The 22,288-nt window shown below is 41.9% G+C and overlaps 1 protein-coding gene across 1 annotated transcript in view; it reads left to right on the forward strand.

The window, feature by feature from the left end:
* FIG4 (FIG4 phosphoinositide 5-phosphatase) overlaps positions 1 to 22,288 on the forward strand; it is a 124,587-nt gene that overhangs the window by 4,266 nt on the left and 98,033 nt on the right. The window contains exons 2-6 of the mRNA XM_019537892.1: positions 12,318 to 12,416; positions 13,522 to 13,645; positions 16,353 to 16,509; positions 18,496 to 18,546; positions 20,573 to 20,721. Coding sequence (XP_019393437.1) covers positions 12,318 to 12,416; positions 13,522 to 13,645; positions 16,353 to 16,509; positions 18,496 to 18,546; positions 20,573 to 20,721 — 580 coding nt within the window. The remainder of the gene's footprint in view (positions 1 to 12,317; positions 12,417 to 13,521; positions 13,646 to 16,352; positions 16,510 to 18,495; positions 18,547 to 20,572; positions 20,722 to 22,288) is intronic.

A 22,288-nucleotide genomic window follows, 5' to 3' on the forward strand; every position in this document is an offset into this window, starting at 1 on the left:
TTAGATGAGCACCTTGCCGGGGTCATCTGACCCCGGTGCTCTTTCCTGCCAAGGCAGGGGGTCGGACTAGATGATCTGCCTAGGTCCCTTCTGACTCTAGCTACTATGAAACTATGAAACATGACCTGGTTTGTCTTTTATCTAAACTTCAGAATATATGTAGATAAGTGAAGAGGAATTAAGAGATCTTTGTTTGTGGTTAAATTAAATGATTATGGACTGAGATGGAAGTCCCAAAAATACTATTTGGGTAATTGAAATGTAAATAGTAATTGGAATTAGCCAAGGAGTGCAATGTCCACATAATAGGAAACTGAAGGAGTTTGTAGGATCTCAATGGGAAGGATGGTTCTCGAAGAGCAATGGCTTTTGCAATCTGGCTCCTAGTTTCAAAGTGGTAAATGAGAGCTATGCATTCAGAAATGAAAGATACTTGACTTCAGTGTTATTAGGACAGAAACAATGGGGATTTCTCCTGACATATCTCATTGGTGCCTTACAGTTTTGTGATGTTATGGTTGATAATATTGTGATATAGGTTGATGTGAATTGGGTATAGGTATACATTTTATGCTAGGAAATTGAGAGCTTGTTTAGAAAAGGCCAGGTGAATGTACTGAGGAAGCCATAAACAGATGAATGTAGAGGTAGAATCCAGGGGGAAGCAGTGATGCTTCCTTAGGGTAGTTTATGTGTACATTTTACTCTTGAAGTACATATCAGGGGGGCAGTAAAGATAGCCCTACAATGTGCATAATCTGAAGCACAAGAATTTAGAAAATAATGACTTCCTTTTCCTCCTCCTCCCCCTCAAGTCTACAAGACAGATGGGTTTGACTCGCTATGTTTTTCACTGCCTGTGTGCATCATGCAGATGGGTCCTATCTGAGGACCAGTCTGAACCATTAGAGATTACAGGTATTTCCCCGTGTAATCCTTGGAGGGTGTGACTTGTTTGATACTGCTTAATTTGTCTGTGCTATTTATGCAAAGGTTGATCATGTTTTTGGTATTTTGAAGTTAAATTAGTACTGTTCTATTTTATTTACATTTCTAGGCAGCCATCAACATTATAGAACCTGAATGTCCAGAAGTGTATTAAGCAACATGACTAGCAGGTATCACAGAGTTCTTTCTCTTCTTCTTTTCAGAAGAAAATTGTGAAGTCAGGGGGTGGTATTTATTTCTACTTTTAAACCTCAAACACGTAGCCAAGTACCCATATTAGCAAATGTATATACAAACAACAGCAGTTCATACATGTTACAAAGGGTGGTGCATTTTTGGCTCTTATTTTCTTTAATCATCCTTGGGGATCTGCTTCCAGCATGCTGAGACAAAGGAAAAATCATGGGCTGCTCACTGCACCTATCTCCATTTTCACTATCTTTTTGTGACTGGCTGCTTTTTGCGTGGCTGTGTCCCTTGTGGCTGATTGATTGGCAGAGAGGGGCAGGGCCACATGAAAGGCAGCGCTCTCAATCAGCGGCAGAGGGAGCAGCTGCCATCTTGCTTGTTCTCCTCTGTGCTGGTGGCTATCCCCTTCTCATTCTGGTGGGCTGCTAGCATTTCATTTTTACTAAGTTTTTTGCTTCCCCCAGCAATTCTGCACAAAATCATGGAAACCGCCATTTTTCACAGTGTTCGCAGATACTGAGAAACTGCAATTTAAGTAGGTCCCTGGTCATTCTGTGCTCTTGCAGTGGTCTATCTCCTGTATGGACAAGGTGTATGAGATGCTTTGAGAAGAAGTGCTGGAGCAGTGTGTTGTTGATTGTATGATCACTTGGAACTTCAGCAGCACTTATCAATGAACTTGAGCAATTTACTGTAAGCCAGTGACACCCAGGAGCAGTCTTGACTGAAATTGAATAAATTGCTGGAATTCTTGCAGGTGTGCTTGAATTCTTGTCTTTGCCCCATCAGGTCAGTTTGAGAAACAATTTTCCTTCCTCATTGCTGCAGAACTAAACTCTGTGGGGTAGTCTGCCCTTTACTGCTTTGGGGAGGTGAGTGTTCAACTCTCTCTCCCTCAAAACTCACTTTTACTTTTTTCCTCTTTCCTGTAAAGAGGACAATTGTTTTCTCTTGCTGTTGCCTGTAGCCTACCCAGTCAGTAAAAGAGTCAATTTTTTTGTTTTTTGTTTTCCTGCATCGCATACAGGTTTGTAAATGGTAGATGTGGAACTGACTAGTAGGGGTGTGCGAAGCAGGCCTTATTCAATTGGGATTTGGATTTGGCCTGAATCAGAGACTGATTTGATTAATTGATTCAGAGCACGGTCCCTGATTTGATTTGGTTGAATCCAAATCTAAAGACTTGATGCTGATTTGGAGAATAGAGACAGCTTTAAAAGTTTTTTCTACCTTGAGGTAGCAGGTGCAGCTTGCGATTGCTGTGATGCTGGGGCACGTGGAGCATCCCATAGGAGTGCGGGGGCGGGGGCCTTCAACTGCTCAGCAGCAAACCCGGAAGTGGGCCAGAAGTACTTCCAGTCCACTTCTGGGTCTGTCGGGAAATGCACAGGGGGCTCCCCGTGCCCCACCCCCTGGCTCAGCGATTGGCCGCAGGGGGACCCCAGGTGCCCCCCTAGACCCGGGAGGTACCAGTCACCAAGCTGGGGAAGTTTGGGGGTGGGGGGGCCCAGTGTGCTCCCCGGTGGACCCAGAAGCGCTGCTGGTCCACTTCTGGGTCTGCTGCCAAGCACATTGGGGAGCTCCCCCCATACTTCAGTAGGACACTCCATGTGCCCCAGGATCGTAGCACTCACGAACCCCTGCTACCTAGAGGTATGTAGAAAAAACATTTAAAGCTGTGCCTATGTCCGAATCTCTGAATCTTTCTGAATTTCTCTGAATTGATTTAGAGGGTTCCGATTTGATTCAGAGAGATTAAAGGGTCCTCTGATTTGATTTGGATTCAGAGATTTGGCCACCAAATCAGGCCAAATCTCCGCCGAATTGAATTGGGGACTGAAGCTTCACGCAGTCCTATTGACTAGTCTCAGGGCTGGTAACCTTTTGAAGCTGTTGGCCAGAGCAACCTGGCTCCAGTTCTGCTCTGTCGGGTAACACTGCGGCGAGCTCGGCTTCTCGCCTCCTGCCTTCCCCCCCCCCGCAGCTGGTTTCTGCTTGGGTTTTTAAATCTCCCAGGGCAGTGTTTGCAGCTGACATCATCAGCTGGCCACCACCCAGCTTGATTGATAGCCACTTGAAGAGCTGGCACAGTGCCGGCTTGTGAGGCTCCCTTCCTCTCCCTGCCTGCCTTCCGAGTAAGTTTTCTGTGGTGCTGGGGTCCCTGGGCCCTCCTCTGGTAGCATCGGGGTCTGTTCCCGGTGCTTCCAGCCCCTGAGGGTGGCCCCTGCCACCACACCCCTTTACATCGCATCAAAATAATCATCAAATATTTGGATAGAGCAGCCTTTTCCATGAATAACTTTGTGGTTGACTAGAGAGGAGGATAGTGACCTAACAGTGGGCAGCAATGTCTTTTGTGCCACCCTATAGGTTTGTGTTCAGCCTGTTTAAAGCAGAGAGGTCTCCTGTGGTGTGTTGAAGCTATTCTGTCCTCTGGGCCTGTGATCAGTTTTCTTCCTGAGGTGTTGCAACAGGAAGCCCAGCAAGTTCTCCCTGTCACTGTTTCAGTTCAGTAGGAGGCATAACAATTGAAATCACTGTTTTCCTTGCTTGGTGCTTGTTTGTTTGGATGCATCAAACTTCTGTGGGTATGGTACTGCCACAAAATTGCTGATATTTTACATCACTTCAACTTTCTCTGTACATTATCTGCAGCTTTAAAATTAGCAGTGTTGTCCATTTGTATAGGACCACAACAGCCTTCAATTTTTGGTGTTTGATTATACTTTCTGATACAGGTTATTTCAGAATTAAACCTTACCTCTTCTTTGGCATTGAAGCAAGGACAAATCACTTGCATTTATTCACTGATTTTTTTTTTGATTTTTTTTAAAAATTTTTTTTAAGGGTTATTGGATAGGCAAGATTAATAGGAAATAAATCTGCAGGAAGTAATCTGCAGCTTCTCTCTTAATATTCCTAGTGGGTATAACAAACCCTTTCCTTCCTACAGGTACCTAAACAGCTGTGTAACAAGGACTAGCTTAATACATAACCCCCCGATACAATTTTTTTATATTTCTTAATAATCATTAGATGATCCAAAGTAGGGGTGCACCAATGAAAGATTTTTCTTGGCTGATACTGATAGTAAATTATTAAGCACCCATACTGGTGGATGCCAATCTGATAACCAATATTTAGTAATAATGCAAGGCATTTTAAACTACTGATACAAATAAGGCTTTTTGTTTGTTTGTTTTACATTTATAATACACAAACTTTAGTTCAAGTGCTCCCACTTCCATTTCTAAACGTGGAGACATTGATACAGGAGTCGCGGCAACACTTTTTAATTAGAGTCGCTGTGGAAGCCACTCTAATTAAAGGGCTGACCCCCTCCACCCCTACTCTGAGCACATGGAAAAGTGCCTGTACCAGTTGCAGCAGATGGGGCTAAACTAGCAGTGCCTGCAACTGGCTGTGTGGAGACCTTCAGCTGCCCTTGACCCCCAGCCTGGGTGCAGCTCCCTGAACTTGCCCAGCAGGGCTGAGGGGAAAGGTGTGGGCCTTCCTGGCTGCCCAGGACTGGGTGGTCTCTAGGCTAAGCTCCATGCTCTCCTCCCTCTGCCCAAGGGCGGTGTCATGGGACCGTTCTAGGCCTGGAGAAATCAGGCCACTTTTTCCCTGCAGCTGGGCCCCAGGTCCTGGGTGCTAGACTCCAGCAGGGGATGGGCCCTTCCCCTCCTGGTGGTGCCGCTGCCAGCGGCAGGGCAAGCCCCTGTACTCCATGGGGAAGACTGAATGGATCCAGCCCTGGGAAGGCCAGGACCTGGCTGGGCTGGAGGAAGGACCCTGCTGTATATAGTTACGGGTGGAGGAGAAGAAGTGGCTGTCGTAGCCCCTATCAGGCTCTGTCCCCAGCCTCTGGGGCGTGGACCCCTGGGCACTGCAAACTGAGTCATGCCGGGCAGCTCTGCCCACCCTTCCCTGCCCCAGTCACATCTTTACAGGAATCTCCTTGGCCCCAGCCTGGAGTCTGCACTGAACCAGTTGTGGCAGCTGTTCTGCTCCAGCCCAGCCTTGCCTGCTGGTGAGGGGATGGGGGTGCATCTGGAGTCAGCCCAGCTTGTGGGGGGGAGTCCAGGTGTCTTGGGGTCCAGCCCCACGGGTAAGAGGGAGACCAGGTGTCTGGGGACCCAGCTAGAAGGCATAATTATTGGAAAACATTATTGGCTACAGTGGCCAAAAAAAGTTGATGGCCAATACTGTCATTTCCCTTTTTATCAGTGCCAGTCCAATAGGCAATCAGTATATTGGCACACCTCTAGTTCAAAGAACTAAATCCTAGTTCTGTGCCAGCAGTTCAAGGAGCTAATTTTCCAAGAAGAAACATCTTTCTGTGGACTAAGTTTGTAGATTGATCGCTAAACTATTTATCTATCTATCATCATCAAAGAGCAATGCCAAATTATGAGTTTCTGAATTTACCTGGCTTCCTTGTTAAGATTATTTCTATAAGTGTAGTAGAATCAAGGGATTGGTCATTATCTAATTAAGGGATAATATAGTCCTCTGATTCATATCCAGTACAGACTGGAGAGGCCCAAAGGTTGCTTTTATTTTACAGCTGCTTGGTAGCTTATATACAAAAGATAATAGATCCCAGTGAGCAGGTGTCTGTGTTGCAAAACTGCTTTCTGGTTCATAGTATGGCACCCTTCTTAAACTTCAGCTAGGGCCAAAGATTGAGAAGATGGGGAAACTGTACTCCTAACACACTTCTGCTCCTCCTCCTCCACACCTTCTACCTTCCCTCCATGTCATGGTTAAAGAATATGGCAGAGGAGTATTGGGAAGTTTGCACTGTTTCTGCTTGGTCTATTTATTACCATAACAAAGGACATCTCAATTTTGTACTTTTTGAAAAAGGCTACTGTCAATAAAAACTGTTTTCAGGCCTGTACAAACCTAATTCAGTGATGTAATGAACAGAGAAAAGGAGTCTCCTTTTGCACATTCTGCAAGCAAATTTCAGTGAATTTCTATAGATTCTTATTTTTTTGGGGTATTCGTTACTATCTTTCCTTTTCCGTTGAAACACTTACAAGAGTGCAGCTAATTTCTACGACAGCTGTACGAAGGAGCTTTTAAGAAACATTTACTTCCTGCGGAAGCAGGACAAAAGTCATTTCCTAGTGACTTCAGTTTGCATAGGACCAATGCTGACAAGCTTTTAAGATAAGCATTAGTGATGGCTAGAATTTATTCGGGGTGTTTTTATAAGCTGACCTGTTGGATCAAATCACAGGAATTTTTTTAAAAAGTGGAGACCTTCAACGACTTCATTCAATTTTTTTAAAAACAGCTTTAGGCAGCATGTCAGGACTATGTAGGTGTCAACAACTGCTCTGTTATACTTAGATTTCTCTCTAAGCTTTTTGAGGGGGGGAGTTGTTTCTTTTTTAACTTATATAATACATGCTCACTGTTATGTTGTTTGTATTTCTTTTTTTTTCTTGTTCTTTCCTGGTAGTGTGGTAACAAATTGAGTTATAGCATCTGTCACTGCTGTGGTTCTAGGCCTGCAGTGTGTGTCATCCCTGAGCACAATTAGTACCACCACATATTTGTTCCGTCTGAGTTATTCAACTGAAGGAACGCCTATAGATAAAGAATTATTTTGTGTTGTGTTAACATTGTTTGCTTTAGAAATGGTTTAAGTAGATGCCTGTGTTGGCTTAAACACTAAAATGCCAAGAAATGACAAAGGACTGTGCAAAAGTAATGACTACAGGGAACTGTGTGATGTTTAGGACATCTGAAAATCAACCTGCTTAGTTGGAAACATGACTTGAAGTTTCTTGTTCAAAAGATGTTGGTTCAAAGTTAGTACAGTAACCTTTAGCTCAAATCTAGTTCTGAGGGATGTTCACTTCTGTCTTGATTCCAGATGAAAATTTTTCTAATGCATGCAGTCATCTTTCACAGACCAAATGAATAGGTCCAACCAATTGATCCTTATATCAGACAAAGTTCAGTAAGAACAGTGAACACACCTTTTCACAACCATATTCTTTGAGACGGGGTTTGTCTCTTGTTTTCTCTCAAAGTGCAAGGCCAGGGGATTAATCCTTAATTTTCCTCATGGAAAATATATCATTTTTTCCCATACTGACCTCTGGTTATGATTGGCATTGGTAAATTTTGCAGGCCTGTTTTGTCTGGTTCTAGTTTTAGAAATTTTTTAAAAAAAATTCTGTTTTGGAAGAATCTGGAGTTCAACATTTTCATCTTAGTTTTGGGTCAAGAATTTAAACAGCTTGATTTAAGTTATTTGGGGGGAAAAAGTCATGCATGAAGACCTCAGAACAACTTTTCATTATCCAAATATGTGGGTAAGGAATTGAAAATGCTGCATTGATTTAGCATTTTTTTTCTTGACAGGGTTTGCTTTGGAAAGTGAATTTTTGGCTTTTCCAGTCAATACTTGGGTAGGGTGAACAATCAGCCTGTGTTGTCTCTTGAGATTTTTTTCAGGGTATCCTCCTGAAGTATACTACATGTTATGAGTAGTATTGTATTTAGACATCAGGTTTTCAAGGCTAAATCCTAAGTTTCCTATGGTTGTATCTTGCTTCTCCATACTTGTCATTCAGTGCTTAACTCATTCCTCCCCTTTTTATATGTGAATAGTAAGGTAGATTTTTCCATGCTCTTTACTTGGTGTGCTGTATTTTAGATTACATACAAAGGTGCTTGTTATGTGAAATGAATCTTTTTCTTTCGGTAGTTTAGAAAGAAACTTTTTTTTTTTTGTATGAGCAATGTCTTAAATGAACTTAGTTTCCTGTATGATATCATCTTGTGTTTTTGCTGCTTTTCATTCTGCATTGGTAGTGTCAATGTTAGGATGCCCAGATTCTTTAATGGGCAACTCTTTGTGTTTTTATTAAAATGTGTGTGTATTTGATAACTTAGACTATAGTATTATATAGGCTGTTTGCTAGCAGAAGGGTGGCCAACCTGTGGCACGCATGTCACAAGCGGCATGGGCAGCCTCTGTAGCATATGGCAGATCAGGAAGGAAGCAGAAAGAGCGGCAGATTGGAGGGGAAGGTGATCGGAGTGGTACATGGGTAGGGTGTGGGGCACATCTGCCAAAGAGATTGGGTTCCACTGTGCTAGTATATACCAATAGTTATATGCTAAACATAAAGCTACAGTGGAGAGGCACAGTGCTTTGTAAGTGAGTTTGATGTTCATTAAGGGAGCAAAGGGACAATATGAATAAAGTTTACTGCAGTGTGATCACATAATTGTGGTTCTGTGGTGGTTGGGTGCTGTTTACTGTATGAAAAACACGAAAAATATAGATGGATCAAATTAATATACTTGAGGCCAAAGGAGGAGGCAAATGCTTGAAGGAATGTAAAATGAAGAAAGAGGTTGACATCTTGGTGAACTAGAGAGCAGTGGTGTTTATAAAGCACTACATGGATATTTACTGCCACACATTGCTTTTAAGAACCATGAGGTGCGTGGTATTTATATCTTGGGCAGGAGAAGGTAATGATTAAGAAGGGATTAAAATACCACTTGTTTTAAAGACTTCCTTTAACATCAGGTGTAAATTTTATAATTGATTTCCCCTCCCACACCTTAAATCCATGTGACCCTTCAAGCTAAGAGTAGATTGACTATAGCAGTATGATTTCATCATGTTTTCCTACCAGGCTAGGCATTAATGGCTATACCCTGTTGGAAATTATTAGTAAAATAAGAGCTGTCCAGAGCAAGACAGCTCTGCAGTCTGCCCTGGTTTATTAAGTTACCTTAAATGTAAAAAGTAATTCCATTTCAGTTTCTTGTTTGGCCTTTCATCATGTAAGGAGTACAGTGCAATGTGTTTACTTTTTCTTTCTGCATTCCCATCAAAAGTAATGCAAAATATCACAAGATGCAGGTTTTTAATTACTAAGCACTGTTAAAATCAAACTTTTAAGGAATTTGAACTTGAATTAAAATGGGAAATATTGATGGAGGTCTTTGTTCAGATCATGACAAATGTAACTGTGTACGTTAGTTTGTTTTGTTATTTTTTAAAGAGAAACCCAGCAAACCTTTAAGCACAGCACGTTGTTAAATGTGTTAATTTTAACATGTATATTGTTAAATATAGAGTGGTTTTTTTTTATTGTTATTTTATTGCTTTCCTTCATGCTGTGCTTGTTTTTCCTTAGCTCCTGTAGAGGGCATACAGATTTAAAAAACTGGCTGTTATTAGGCTGATGAAGGGTCTGATGAAGGTTTCCTCACCACTCAGAGCTACGTTCCATTTAGGATCTTATCTTTGTTTTATCTACATTTAATGGGGCCTATTCTTTGAATCTTAGATTTATAGCTTCCATTGCCTTGGCACTGGCCCACTCTTTGGCCACCCTAAATGGAATACACACACACAGTTGAACGAGAGAAGTTGCTGACCTGTATAGTATCTGGAATTCTTTAAGCTGTGTTTCCTGTTTACATGTTCCAAGATCATTTCTCCTTCTGCTTCAGAGGAGGTTAGCCTACTCCCTGCATCATTTTTTGTGGTCTGTGTTGAGGACATAAAAGTACTTGGGCTGCATGACTGGCTGCAATGGACACTGGCCAAAAGGCTCTTAATTTCAAGTTTGCAGAGTACACACACATCAGATGGTGAAAATGTATTGGGACAGGGCTTCCTGAAGAACTACAGTTACTGTATAGAGAGCAGTTTTCTTGTCCTTCAAAATACCTTCTTCCAATGTTGCTTTTTAAATGAAAATGGTAATCATTTTGACACTGAAACACGAATTTATCCTTCTCTTCTTTGAAATAGACAAGTCAATGGAATGTGCTGAATGTAGCAGCAGGAACATTGTAGAATAAAATCAAGTTCTGGATAGCAAAAAAATGCTGTCCTTTGGAAAAATTGCTTGTTATTGCTTGGCTCTGCAGGGGAGGGAAGCCCCAGGCAGGGAAGGCAGCTAGCTCCAGAGCCTGAAGTTTCTCTCTGGTGCTGCATAGCCCTGGCAGGGAAGACACCTGGCTCCAGCACATGGGCTTCTCTCCCTGCTGTGTGAGTGCAGGGGCTGCGTGAGTGGCAGGGAGCACCAGCAATACAGGCAGCCACGCAGCAGCTGTGCCCCCCTGCTGTGGTGTGCAGCGCTGGCTGGAGCCATGCCCCACCGGGTGCCTGTGCCCTGAGTGCCCCACCTGCTGCTGCTGCTGTTACTGCTTGCCAGGGCTACGTACCATGGAGGGTGTGTGGGGATTCCCACACCCCTCCTTTCCCTCACTCCCACGTGCTGCCCATCCCAGCTCTGCACTACTGCCATTCCCTCTCTCCCTTGGCACAGGCCCCACGTTGCTGTTAGAAATGGAATATTGTTAGAAATGGAGTATTGTTAGAAATGCACAGCTTGCATCTTGCACCTGATAAGAAAGAAACACTGCTAAGGACTTTTTTTCCTTTCCCAGCCTTGCCACAGCTTTTCTTAAGCTAAATCGCAGACTCTCCCCCAGCTTCTCCCTAGCCTTTCTCATACAGATTGCAGAAGCTGGAATGCAACTGACTGTGTCCTTGAAAAGGGGGAAGGGGGGTTGAACTCTTGGTGATCTATAGTAGTTTCTGAGCATGCTTAATTAGCTGATGCATATTTACCTCTCCGCCCTGCATACTTAAGTAGTTAATTATACTATACATGCGATGTATGTAGTGATGTAACCACATGTATGTTTGTATGAAACGGAAGTGAGCGGTAAGAGTTCCTGTTTCTGCACATGTGCCCAGGAGGGAGGAGATAAATACAGCCTGCAAAATTCCTTTGTGGGTTCGGAGTAATCTGAGTTCTTGACTCTGCTCTGACCCTGTTTGCAAATATACCTTTTGTGCCATCTAATGAGTGTGTGTCTGTGATTTTTGTGGCCTCCAGAGAAATGAACCGCTTTATGCATCATTGCCCCCAGCCCCAGCCCCACGGTTCAGGCTCCCTCCCTGGAGCCAACAGGAGACCAGGGAAGTGAGCAGGTCCCGGGGCTGCAGCAGGAGCAGCCCTGCATGGAAGCTGTATGCTGGCCGGCCAGGCACTTCTGCCCCCAAGGGTGGGAGCCAGGCAATAGGGTAGTTTTTGAGGCTGCGTGTACATGTGGGAGACTCCCTTGCACCCCGGTGGGTGGGGCACAATTTGTTGGTGGGCTCTGTGGGTTGCATGAAAGTGCTTGGTAGGCCAGATGTGGCCCGCAGGCCATATTTTGCCCACCCCTGTTCTAGGAGCACCTATGCCTATGATATGCTATGGGTATTTCCCATGCTTTTGGGCCTTGTGTGTTGTCCCATGGGCCTGGGAAGAAATTGTTTTCCCCCTCCTGTAACTACACATCAGGAAGATTTTTTTCACCTTTTTCTCAGAAGCTGCAGCCAAGCCTAGCAATTTTTTCACCTTTGTCATGGCTGCAGCCAAGCCTAGCAATTTTTTACTAGAGTGTGACATTGCTTCTGCTGTGTTTAAAGCCCAGAGGTTCCTTGTTAGAGGGTCTTGCCTCTGCTCAGAGTCAGATCAATCACTACATTTGACATCAGAAGAGACTTTTACCTCATGGTCAGATTGGTACGGACTGCGGGGGTTTCTGCTTTCCACTGGAGCGGGGGGCGTGACTCTTCCTTGGATCTCTTGAGCATATTTTAGCAACCCTTGTAAGAGCAGGACATGAGCTCCCTGCTTAACATGTGGCAGACTGGGGTGCTGTGTACTGTGGCTGTGAAAGTTGCCTCTAATTTTACTAACAGGTTAGACAAAGATTTGCTTAGGGTGGTTTAAGGAGGATCCTGTCTCAGGCAGAGGTTTGGACTAGGTGACCTCCAGAAGTCCCTTCCAGACCTACTTTTTCTATCACTGTGATTCCAAGTTGCAGGTTTCCTTCTCCACATAGCAGCTGACTGACTTTCTACAGCTCTAGGTTGGTTTCTTTCTTCAGTGATGTGCATTGGAGAGAAGAGAGGCATTTTAAGCATTAGGAGTTGATTAGGATCTTCATGTAGTACATATAAAATGATGACTAAAACCAATAGCATTCACAATATTATTTTCGATTAACTTTAGTTATCCTTAATTAAGATGGATTTATTCTAAAGCTGTATAAATGCTATGATTACTGTTAATATCCTCACCTCTTTATAAAAGCTTTTTCTTTTTTTTCTTTTTTTAAACTAGCGGTATTTCCTTGTTGGCAGCAATCCTGCAGAAACCAAATACCGTGTTTTGAAAATTGATCGCACTGAACCAAAGGATTTAGTTGTAATTGATGATAAGGTAAGAGCTTCTTTATTTAGGACAACTGGAAAACTTACATATGAAGAATGTTAAATATGTCAAACTGCTTTGAATTTCATGTGTGTGATCAGTTCTTAATGTAATTTCAAGTCTCCAAACATTTCTCTTGCATCCGGCTAACTTCTTTATTATATTTTCGTGTCATTCACTTGTTAGTCATGAACTCCTCCCACTTAAGCAATAGTTGTTTGTTTTGTTTTATGTACAATTATGTCATTCCTAAATACAAAATAGCGCCCTCAGCTGCTTCTTACTAAAATATTTTGGATCTCTTTTGTTTGAAATCAGTATAGATGTGAAGGAAGGTGAACGTGGGCAATGAGTCCAATACTGTACAAAACAGAATAACAAATTGTACCTCTCTGAGACTTCATGGTTACAAGCCTTAGTCATATTTAACTCGACTTAGCATGAGTACTTCCTCTGAAGTAAATGGGAAATACATGTGCATAATGTGCAAGCGTATATCTTTTTCAGGAACAGGGCATGAATCTTCAGTCCTGTAAAGGCATCAGCCTGTTCCAAGAACCATTCTACTCAGTAGAAATCTGCATAGGTAAAAGGATCTTTTGGTAGTATTAGGGCCCAGGAAATAGAGACAGCAGTTAAAAGTACAGAAAGCACCAAGTTGCCATGTGGTGGATTAGGTCAGGGTTTTTCCTATTCCCTTTTAAAAAATAAATAAATCCACCACGCAGGTGAATAGAGAGTAATGTTGAAAACATTTGAGTGATAAGGAGAGAGAAATTAGTATGGGGAAAATGTGAACAACTAATTATTTTCTATAGATATGATGCAAAGGTTTGTAATTTGGAACAAGCTATATGTTGAAAGGGCAGATTCTAAATTTGTAAATGATTTGTCTAAGACAAACACTGCTTATGTCCTTGGCTGTTTCATAGGACTGTTCTTGGGCTGAATGTAACAATGAAGATCAGTTCCCAAAATATGAAAGCCATGATGCTTTCTTTAGTCATAATTCTAGTCTAAAAAGTGCCATTAAACAAATAAATTTTACCCTTGTGTGCTATTAAACAGTACTGACAATCAATGGGGTGTGCTAATTATGTATTTCTTTTTTAAGCATGTATATACGCAACAAGAAGTGAGGGAACTTCTTGGCCGCTTAGACCTGGGGAACAGAACAAAGATTGGACAGAAGGGCTCCTCTGGGTTATCTCGAGCGGTCTCTGCTTTTGGTATAGTAGGTAATGGTCTCTTTCCTTTCCTTTTTATGTTTAAGAAAGTAGAGGCAGGCATAACACAGCAATTGTCACATTGTACAGATATTACGTTAACAGATATTAAAGTATTTTTTGCACTTTCTGCAGTGTTCTGTAGATGTTTTATATCGCACTTGTACAGATATCAGCCAGCAAAATGTCAATTCTGGGCATCTTCTGCTCTCATTAGTATCACCACTGGGAATGAATAGTACATAAATCATGCAGGAATTTTCTGAGTCAGCAGAGCAGATAGAACAGGGGTGAGCAAAACGTGGCCTGCCAGGCCGCTCTGTCCAGCTCATGGGGCCCCTAAAAAACTTAGAAAAATAATATTTATCTGCCTCTGGCTGCCTGTTATGCAGCCTTTGATGGCTTGCCAAAACTCAGTAAGCGGCCCTCCGCCCGAAATAATTGCCTGCGCCTGGTGTAGAACATAGGAATTTGCCTGATTCTGGAGCCAAGTCTAGGTTTGGGGGCATGTTGTAGTTTCATGTTTTGACCTGTTTCCTATCCTGCTTCTCCTGAAGCACTCGAGCTCACTTTCTAATGTTTGCTTAGTTGATACTTCTTGAAAGAATATTGGAAAAGGTGGCAGCCCATCCAGACTGATTAAACCTAATTTACATTGCTATGCTCCCCAGTGTCTGAACCTAAAGCTCTAGAGAATGTAGAGATTGGGCTACTTTGAAGGTAAATACAAAAAACTGAGGCCTCTGACAAAATGCTGCATTCCTGCAAATGGATTATTGCGTGCTTATTGGAGTCAGTTTTCCTGTTCGCTTTCTTTAGTTTTGGTCATTTTATTAATACCTACATGATAATAAAAATGTGCAACTTAAATTGGGAAATGTTAAATTAATTTGAGGAAAGTATCCTCTTCATAAGAGAGAGATGAATACTTTCAGAGTACCCCAAAACTCAGGAATCTCATTCAACATTCATTTTATCCATATATGAAGTAAGTGACTTCCTGTTTAATTAGACCTTGTTCGCTGAAAATTTTGCAGTATATTTTGGTCATCTATGAAAATGAACCTTTTTGATGACAAGAAAATTGCAGTTACCTTACTTAATCAAACCAGCAGTTCATCAGTCTTGTGTGGTATTTCTAGATGCCTCTGAAAAATGCTTGTAAGGGTAACTTCTCTCTAACCATCTGCAGTTATTGGTTCTCTTATGCTGTACAACATGATGTTTATATTCCATATATATTTACCTTATCTGATGTAATCTGGATATGGTAGTTATCTAACTTATGTACTACTGAGAGAGGGAGGTTTATGCGTTGGGAAATACGTGCTCAAGAAATATTTAGGTATTCAAGTCTTTGACATACACTTTTCTGCTGCCCTGTAAATGCATGCTGGAGGAGATCTGAAAATAACATTAATCTTTGAAGATGTCATAATATGTGCTCTTTAAAAGAGAAAAAAGTCAGAACTTTTATAATAAATATCTAAGCAGCATATTTGATATGAGAACTAAATTTGAATGAAAGCCATGTCCAGATGTCTCTTGCCAAACCACTTAAGTGAATTCATGACCCTTTCCTCTGGACAACAGAGAAATTCTTCCCCAAGTTTCCCATTTCAGAGGAATGAAAAAAGACTGGGTTGACTCCATTCTCTAGGCTCCACTTGCTTCTGGGAATGAAATGGACACTATTTCTATTTTTTCTGAAAGCTGAGAAGGAGAGTAGACTTTCTCATCACTTAATTCTTCTGGCTTAGCAGATAAATGACCTTGCATTTTTCCCACTTCTACCTTATATAAGTACAGTTTTACTCCATCCTATCACTTTGCAAAGCAGGTAGAAAAGTGTTTGCTTCTCATTCTAGAGCCAAGTTAAGACATTTCCCATTTTTAAAAAAACGCAGAAGCCCCTTTTAAATGTAGGGGACCATACCAGGAGGCCAGAAGCTTTATTCGTGATCAAACTCTGGATAGGCAAGAATTGTATTTGATTTTAAAGGGATGCATAATGGACATTTATAGAGACAGTTCAGTTCATCAGTTATTTTTAGTACTTGAACATAGGAAAAAGTTTAGCTGCCATTTAACAATGCAAGCTCAGTAGCCTAGCTGCTGTGAATGGAAGATTTTGATTTTTATTGTTGGCAGGGAGCCTTTCCCTGTAGAGGTGGAAGCATTTTTTTCCAAGGGGACTAATAAAGAAGGAGCAACAAAAATCACTGTACTTTAAATCACATTGCAGACTCCTGCAGTGAAAGGGAAAAACAGCAGAAGCATTTGTTCTTATCTTTTACTTTGAGCTCTGATGTATTGAGTGAGAGCTTGATTGTTTAGCTAGATGCACCCAAAAATGTGAATATTTTGACTGAAATCATCAATTGTGTTAGTAATGTGGTTGTGTTGGTGAATGCATTTCAGATTTGTTAACCAGCAACAAGTGCTCACAGAGATGCATTTGCTTTGAAATTTCTTAAAATGTAACTTTGCGATAAAATGTGTGTAGTGAAGAAGACCATAAGAAAATAAACTTTTAGTTCAGCCAGTTATTGTAAAAACAAGCAAGCAAAGTATAACATTCAAGAATTTAAAATTGTGCAAAGGACTGAAAATAGTATCTGATATTGGTCTTCTGAACATTGCATTTGATCATCTCAGCTAACGCATCCAAATCTCAGTAAATGGTGTTTATTTGTTATCTGTCCTCTATTTTGAATAGGTTTTGTCAGATTTTTAGAAGGCTACTATATTATCTTAATTACAAAAAGAAGAAAGATGGCAGATATTGGTGGACATGCAATATATAAAATAGAAGATACAAATATGATCTACATTCCAAATGACTCTGTACGAGTCACTCATCCTGATGAAGCAAGGTAAATGATGCTTTTTACTGAGGTTTTCTAGCTAATGTTGAAACTTTTATAAACTCTGGTTCATAGTCCCAGCGTTGCTGGCCTAGCCCCTGGCCCAAAGCCCACAGCAGGCAGCCTGCCCTTGCCCGTTACACAAATCTGGGGGGCACATGACCCCATGCCTCCCCTGGGGGTGTGTGCAGCAGTGGGGAGCCACCCTGCTTCCCTGCAACCCCTGGACAAGCTGCCTGCAGCTCTGTCCTGCACCCTGCCCCACCCCAGTTGGGTAGTGCCTGGCCCTGCCTCTGCCCTATTCCCTCTATCACTGTGTGGATCTCGATCTACTCAACACCCCTCCCCCCTCTCAGAGTTACCATCTGGATGCTGCTCTCCAAGTTGCTGGGCTGTATATTGGCTATAGGATCAGTATCGGCTGATATGGCTAATTAATAATTGGCCATTGGTATTGGCCAAAAATATCTTTATCGGTGCACCCCTAGTTCATAGACTTCCCTCTGTTATATACTTCAGAAGGAAGCAGTTTATTGAACATCTGAGCCTGGTTCTTTAATGCTTCTTACTACACTAGTTTTATGTTGATAAACCGGAACAGTAGAGTACAGAATTTGGCCATAAATTCTGCAGACTTTACCCAGAGGGGAAAATGCATCTAAGTCATGCTTCTGCATGGGTTTGCCCACCACTTGCATTGTTTGTGTCAGCTACAACTGTATGGCCTGCATGACTATTGGGAGCATGTCAACACTAATACTGGTTTATACTTTAATGCTGTCCCTTTTGAGTAGCACTGGATTTACTATTGTCATGTTAACTTATTGAAAGGAGTCCCTTGCATTCCACAATGTTTGTTGAATGGATGGGGAAAAAACCCAGTTGCAAAATGTTCTCAGACCAGATACACTGCTGCTGTTGTGGAGGGTACTGGGCTGGCCCAGGATTGAGGCAAGAAATATGCATTTATCAAGATTTAGCAAAGTGGCTTCTCTTAAATGGAGCATTTTTCTTGCAGATGCCCCCTTGACAGGATGTTTCATGTAGAAAGGAATATAGTCCTCTGAGATTTTATAGTCATGAACAATATGCAAATATATCCCAGCTTTATTTTTAGCAGGATTGAGGGTAATTTATTTCTGGATCACAGACAAGTAGTATAGCTAAATTTATTTACTGGTCTTGTACAGTGTGCAAATTATCTAAAGGTCACACAAATCACCATAAACTAACTACAGACAATAAATCTAGGTAGTGATAGCTATTAAATAAATGTGGATATTATGACACATAATTATAAAAGTATAATGCACATTTGGTACTTCTTGTCCAGAACTAACAGGGAATATGATTGAAATAACTAAATCAAGATGTAGAGGTATATGATGTTTACCGTTTGGGATTTTGAATTGATTTGAATCTTTCCTACAAAGAGGTTGTGTGGTGCTTGGCATCTAGAGAATTGCTAGGGATATGGTAGGTTGAAGTAGATATTGGGATTGTTTCCTTAAGTGATAGTACTGTATCCTACAGCTGATAATCTTTGGGAGTTTGGGTTAAGTACTGCCAGCTCTGGTCTTTAACTTATAGAAAATAAAATTGCAACAGAAGTGCATCTATTGCAGCTTAGTCGGTCCGGTCCATTGCTGCTTTTGCAAGGTTACTTTTTACTGGAAGTAACAAAAAAAAAAAAAAAAAAAGATTTGTGAGGGAACTCTGAAGTAGTGGCTAAACAAAGGATATCCGATTCACCCAGCCCTTCATCACATTTATTGTAGCAGGATTGTCTGGCTGACGAAACACAGTGAAAACATATAATTGTAGTAATATAGCTGAGAATTACTGGAGACAATGAGGTTTTTATGTAACTTGATTGGTGAGGTCATCAGACTGATTTTTGTGTGTGTGTGTGTTTGTGGTTTTTCTTTTGCAATAATAACCTCTTGCTGTGTGGAAATAAAACTTGTATTCCCTAATCAATTATATTTTGTTTAGATATCTGCGAGTCTTTCAAAATGTGGACCTATCTAGCAACTTTTATTTTAGGTAAGTGTTTATCATAACCCTTCTACATGTTACAGCTATAATCCAATTAACTGGTTAATTGGGGATCCTGGTTTTCTGTGTTTAAAAATTGCAGATTCTCTGATAAGAATTCCAAATTCTCTGATTTTAAAAACCCTAAATCCAAATGAAACAGCCCTGTATATATGTGTCAGCCGAACACAATGTTTTCTTGATATATTTAAAAATGTAAAGCATTTTGGAAGCCTACCAATGCCTCAGTCACTATAATAAAATTAATTCTAAATACCTATAAATTTTGGCATTTGATTTTGGTTTTTTAATCATGGAAAATCAGAGTCTCCCCTGCCCCCTTCGCTGACCAAGACGCGGGTCTGGCTGCAGCTGTTGTTTTCCCCCTCCTCCTCACCCCCCACTGCTTTAGCAGCACTGATTATGCTGGTGCCTGGCCCATGCCATTGTCGCTCACTCCCCACCCACAGCCCCCTGCTTTACACAGCTCTGATGAGGCTACAGGGCCAGGGACTTAGATCTGCAGCCCCCTACCCACCCCCTGCAGGAGTGCCTGAGCCCTGGCTGCTGCCTGTAAGAGGTAGCAGCTTCTGTGTCCCAAGCAGAGCATGAAGCCTGACTCCCCCTTCCCCACAGATGCACAGCTGGAGCAGATCACATGGGGGTGGGGGGCAGATGCAAGCTGGCAGCTGGAGGCTTGGGGCTCTCTGTCTTGCTGCCTTCCACACAGGGACCTCCACAGCCCAGTGGGTGGGAGCCAGTGCAGCAGGGAGAGTGGGACAAGGAGGCTTGGTGGTGCTGCTGCTGCGATCTCCACGTTGCCATGGCAAGGCATTTCCTGCCTACCTGGCAACAGTTGGGGACAACTCCATGCTGCCATCCTCTATACTGCTGGGCAAGGTCACCTCACCATGGTGGTGCAGAGCTCCCAGCAGTGGTGTCAAGCCTCCTCACCTCACTCTGCTCTCCTGCCGTGCTGGGTCCTGTCCACTGGGCTGTGGAGGCCCTGGAGGGAGGGCAGCAGGGCAGGGAGCCCTGAACCCACAGCAGGTAGCCTGCATCCCCCCCCACCCTCTGCACAAATCTGGGAGGCGTGTGCCCGCCATGTTCTCCCCTGGAGTGCATACAGTGATGAGGAGCCAGCAACCCCTCCAGCCCCTGGATGAGCCGGTCGCTGCTCCATTCCGCTCCCTGACTGGGCCCTGCGGCCGCACATTCCCACCCAGGCCCTGTGCACCAGCCATGCCCAACTCCGTCCCACACTATGGGGGGCCTCATTTCCACACTCCCCCCCCGGCCAGACTTACCTTACCTGTAGGGAACTGTGGGAGCTACTTTCCATGCTGCCTGGCTGCCACATGTGCGCACACACGTGCACATGGCGCCCCCTGCCTGATTGCCCTCCTCCTGCTTCCCCAAACCCCTTGCAGGTTGGAACTCTGCCAGACTGCAAGGGGAACCTTGCTGTTTCCCATGCTTTTCTCATTAAAAAAATAAAAATCTCCATTTTTCTCCTTAAAATGAGAAAATCCATGTTTTACTGTGGTTTTTCCATGGCAAATGGCCATGGGGAGGAGGAGCTGGGCTCCGCAGTCGGCTTGGGCTGCAGCAGCCACCATGTACCATGGGTGGCATCTAGCACTCGGGAGCCATAATTGGAATAACATTTAGATCTGCCCTCAGTAACTGAGTGTTAAAAATTGAAATTGTCTTAGATAATTTAAAACCTTGGTTTGAATTTCATTCATAACTTAGAACAGTTTGGTATAGCTGGATTTCAGGTTTTGCAGTTATCCAGACGTGGAGGCTTATGTTGTTGTAAATGCACTATATTAATGTTTATAAAGTATCTTGGGGACTGAACAGGTGATTTAGCACTATATATCTACAGCTTGTCTCTCTTGTTTGTACTTCATTTGCTTTTGTATGCAAAGTAGACAATGCAATATTAAATAGCCATACAGGTAAGGAATGAAAGTTTTCAGAAGAGTTTCATGTTTCTGTAGTTCTGACAAAAGCTTAATCTTGGCATCAGCTACAGCTATGATCTGTCACACTCCCTTCAGTATAATCTTACTATCCTGAGAATGCCACTTGAGGTATTAAAAACTGAAACAACTCAGACTCGACAGGAGAGCTTTGATATCTTTGAAGATGAGGGACTTACAACACTAGGCGGAAGTGGTAAGTGTACTTTAATGTTAATATACTTTGCTGTAATTTCATTTAGAACAGTTTCATTTAAGCCTACTTTTCAGAAACATTTAGCTTTTTGTTATTGATCAAGTCTCAGAACTTTCCTGACTTAATTAAAGATTACATAAAGAACCAATTACAGATATTTGAATTTGAACAGTGCCATTTCTAGAGATGATTGATCATGTATTTTGGTATGTCACATTGTAACTCCTAGAGATAATTGAGCATGCTGACATTTTTCATCAATCAATTATTGAGCCTTTTTATATGAAGTCCAATACATATGACTTCCTAGATGAAATGAGAATCCATCATCAGTGGAGTATAAATAATGCTAGAAATCTTGTTATTCTGTTTGGTGTTGGTAAATATTGATTCAAGAAAAAGTGCTTGCTGTTACCACCAACTAAAACTTAATGGGCTCTATGAGAGATTTCAAGCATTAATTTAAGCTGGAAATGAAAAAGAGTGGAAATGAAATTTTTCCATTTTGGATCTATCAAATACAGACTTGAAGGCCAATAATCTTTTCTTCTTTATTTTTTTTTAATTTTTTTTTTTTTACAGTTATGAATGCACTGACATGAAAATGCTTTTTATTTTCCTTCTTGCCATACCCCATCTCCAAAGAGATCTGTGAAAGTCTCGTAGTTTTTTAATAGGGTACTTGGTTTTCCTTCCTTTAACACTTCATACTGATTACATTATCATTGCATCATCAACAAATTAAACTTACAAATCTTGCTTTTCAATTTGTCTATGTAGTGTTTGTATAAGTGGGTCTACAAATTTGGTTTTCCTTTATTTTATTGAGTGTGAGTAAAGAACTGGTTGTTATATGGGAATAGACTTTCATTCCCAATTTTTGGGTGCATGGTTGCAGCAGTTTTCTTTCTGACAGTTATGGGGAGGTAATTTTTCTGTTTGAAGGATTTATGAAGCAATGTTTACAAAATTTACAAAGCAATGCTTCTTTTTAATCTAAACAGATTTATATATCTGGAACTGCATGGATGGTTCCCAACATATTATCACTTGCTACTGTGCTAAAAAAAAAAAAAAAAAGTTCTTGGATTACGTCATTGTGGAGACTAGTGTGGGAATACAGTGCTTCATATACATGGTTCTAGATTTTTTTTTTTTTGTGGAGACAGTGCCCTTTGGTGCTAGTTATTCACTCTGTTCTTGGTGTTCTCTACCAAGGCAAAAACAGCAGGGTGGCAAGTGAGTGTGTTATGTCTGTGTTGCAACAGGTTGACTGTAGTCTTACGTAGTGTTTAGATTATGGATTGTATAGCATGGTTTGGACAGGGATGATCCTGTGCCAGGCTTGTTGGCTTTATTACCATAATATCTTGCATACAACATATCCCAGAATAAGATTTACACCTTGATTTTGAAGGGCAGAATGAAGATGAAAAAATCTTGCCTTGTAGGATGAAACTTGAATAGCAGCAGCTATGGAGTTGAGCCTGCTCTGTTTTGCTCCCTGTGGATTCATAGTTTCATAGTTTGTAGGGTTGGAAGGGACCTGAGCAGATCATCTAGTCCG

Source organism: Crocodylus porosus, unplaced genomic scaffold (assembly GCF_001723895.1).
Source record: "Crocodylus porosus isolate Cpor-Errol unplaced genomic scaffold, CroPor_comp1, whole genome shotgun sequence".
NCBI lineage: Eukaryota > Metazoa > Chordata > Crocodylia > Crocodylidae > Crocodylus > Crocodylus porosus.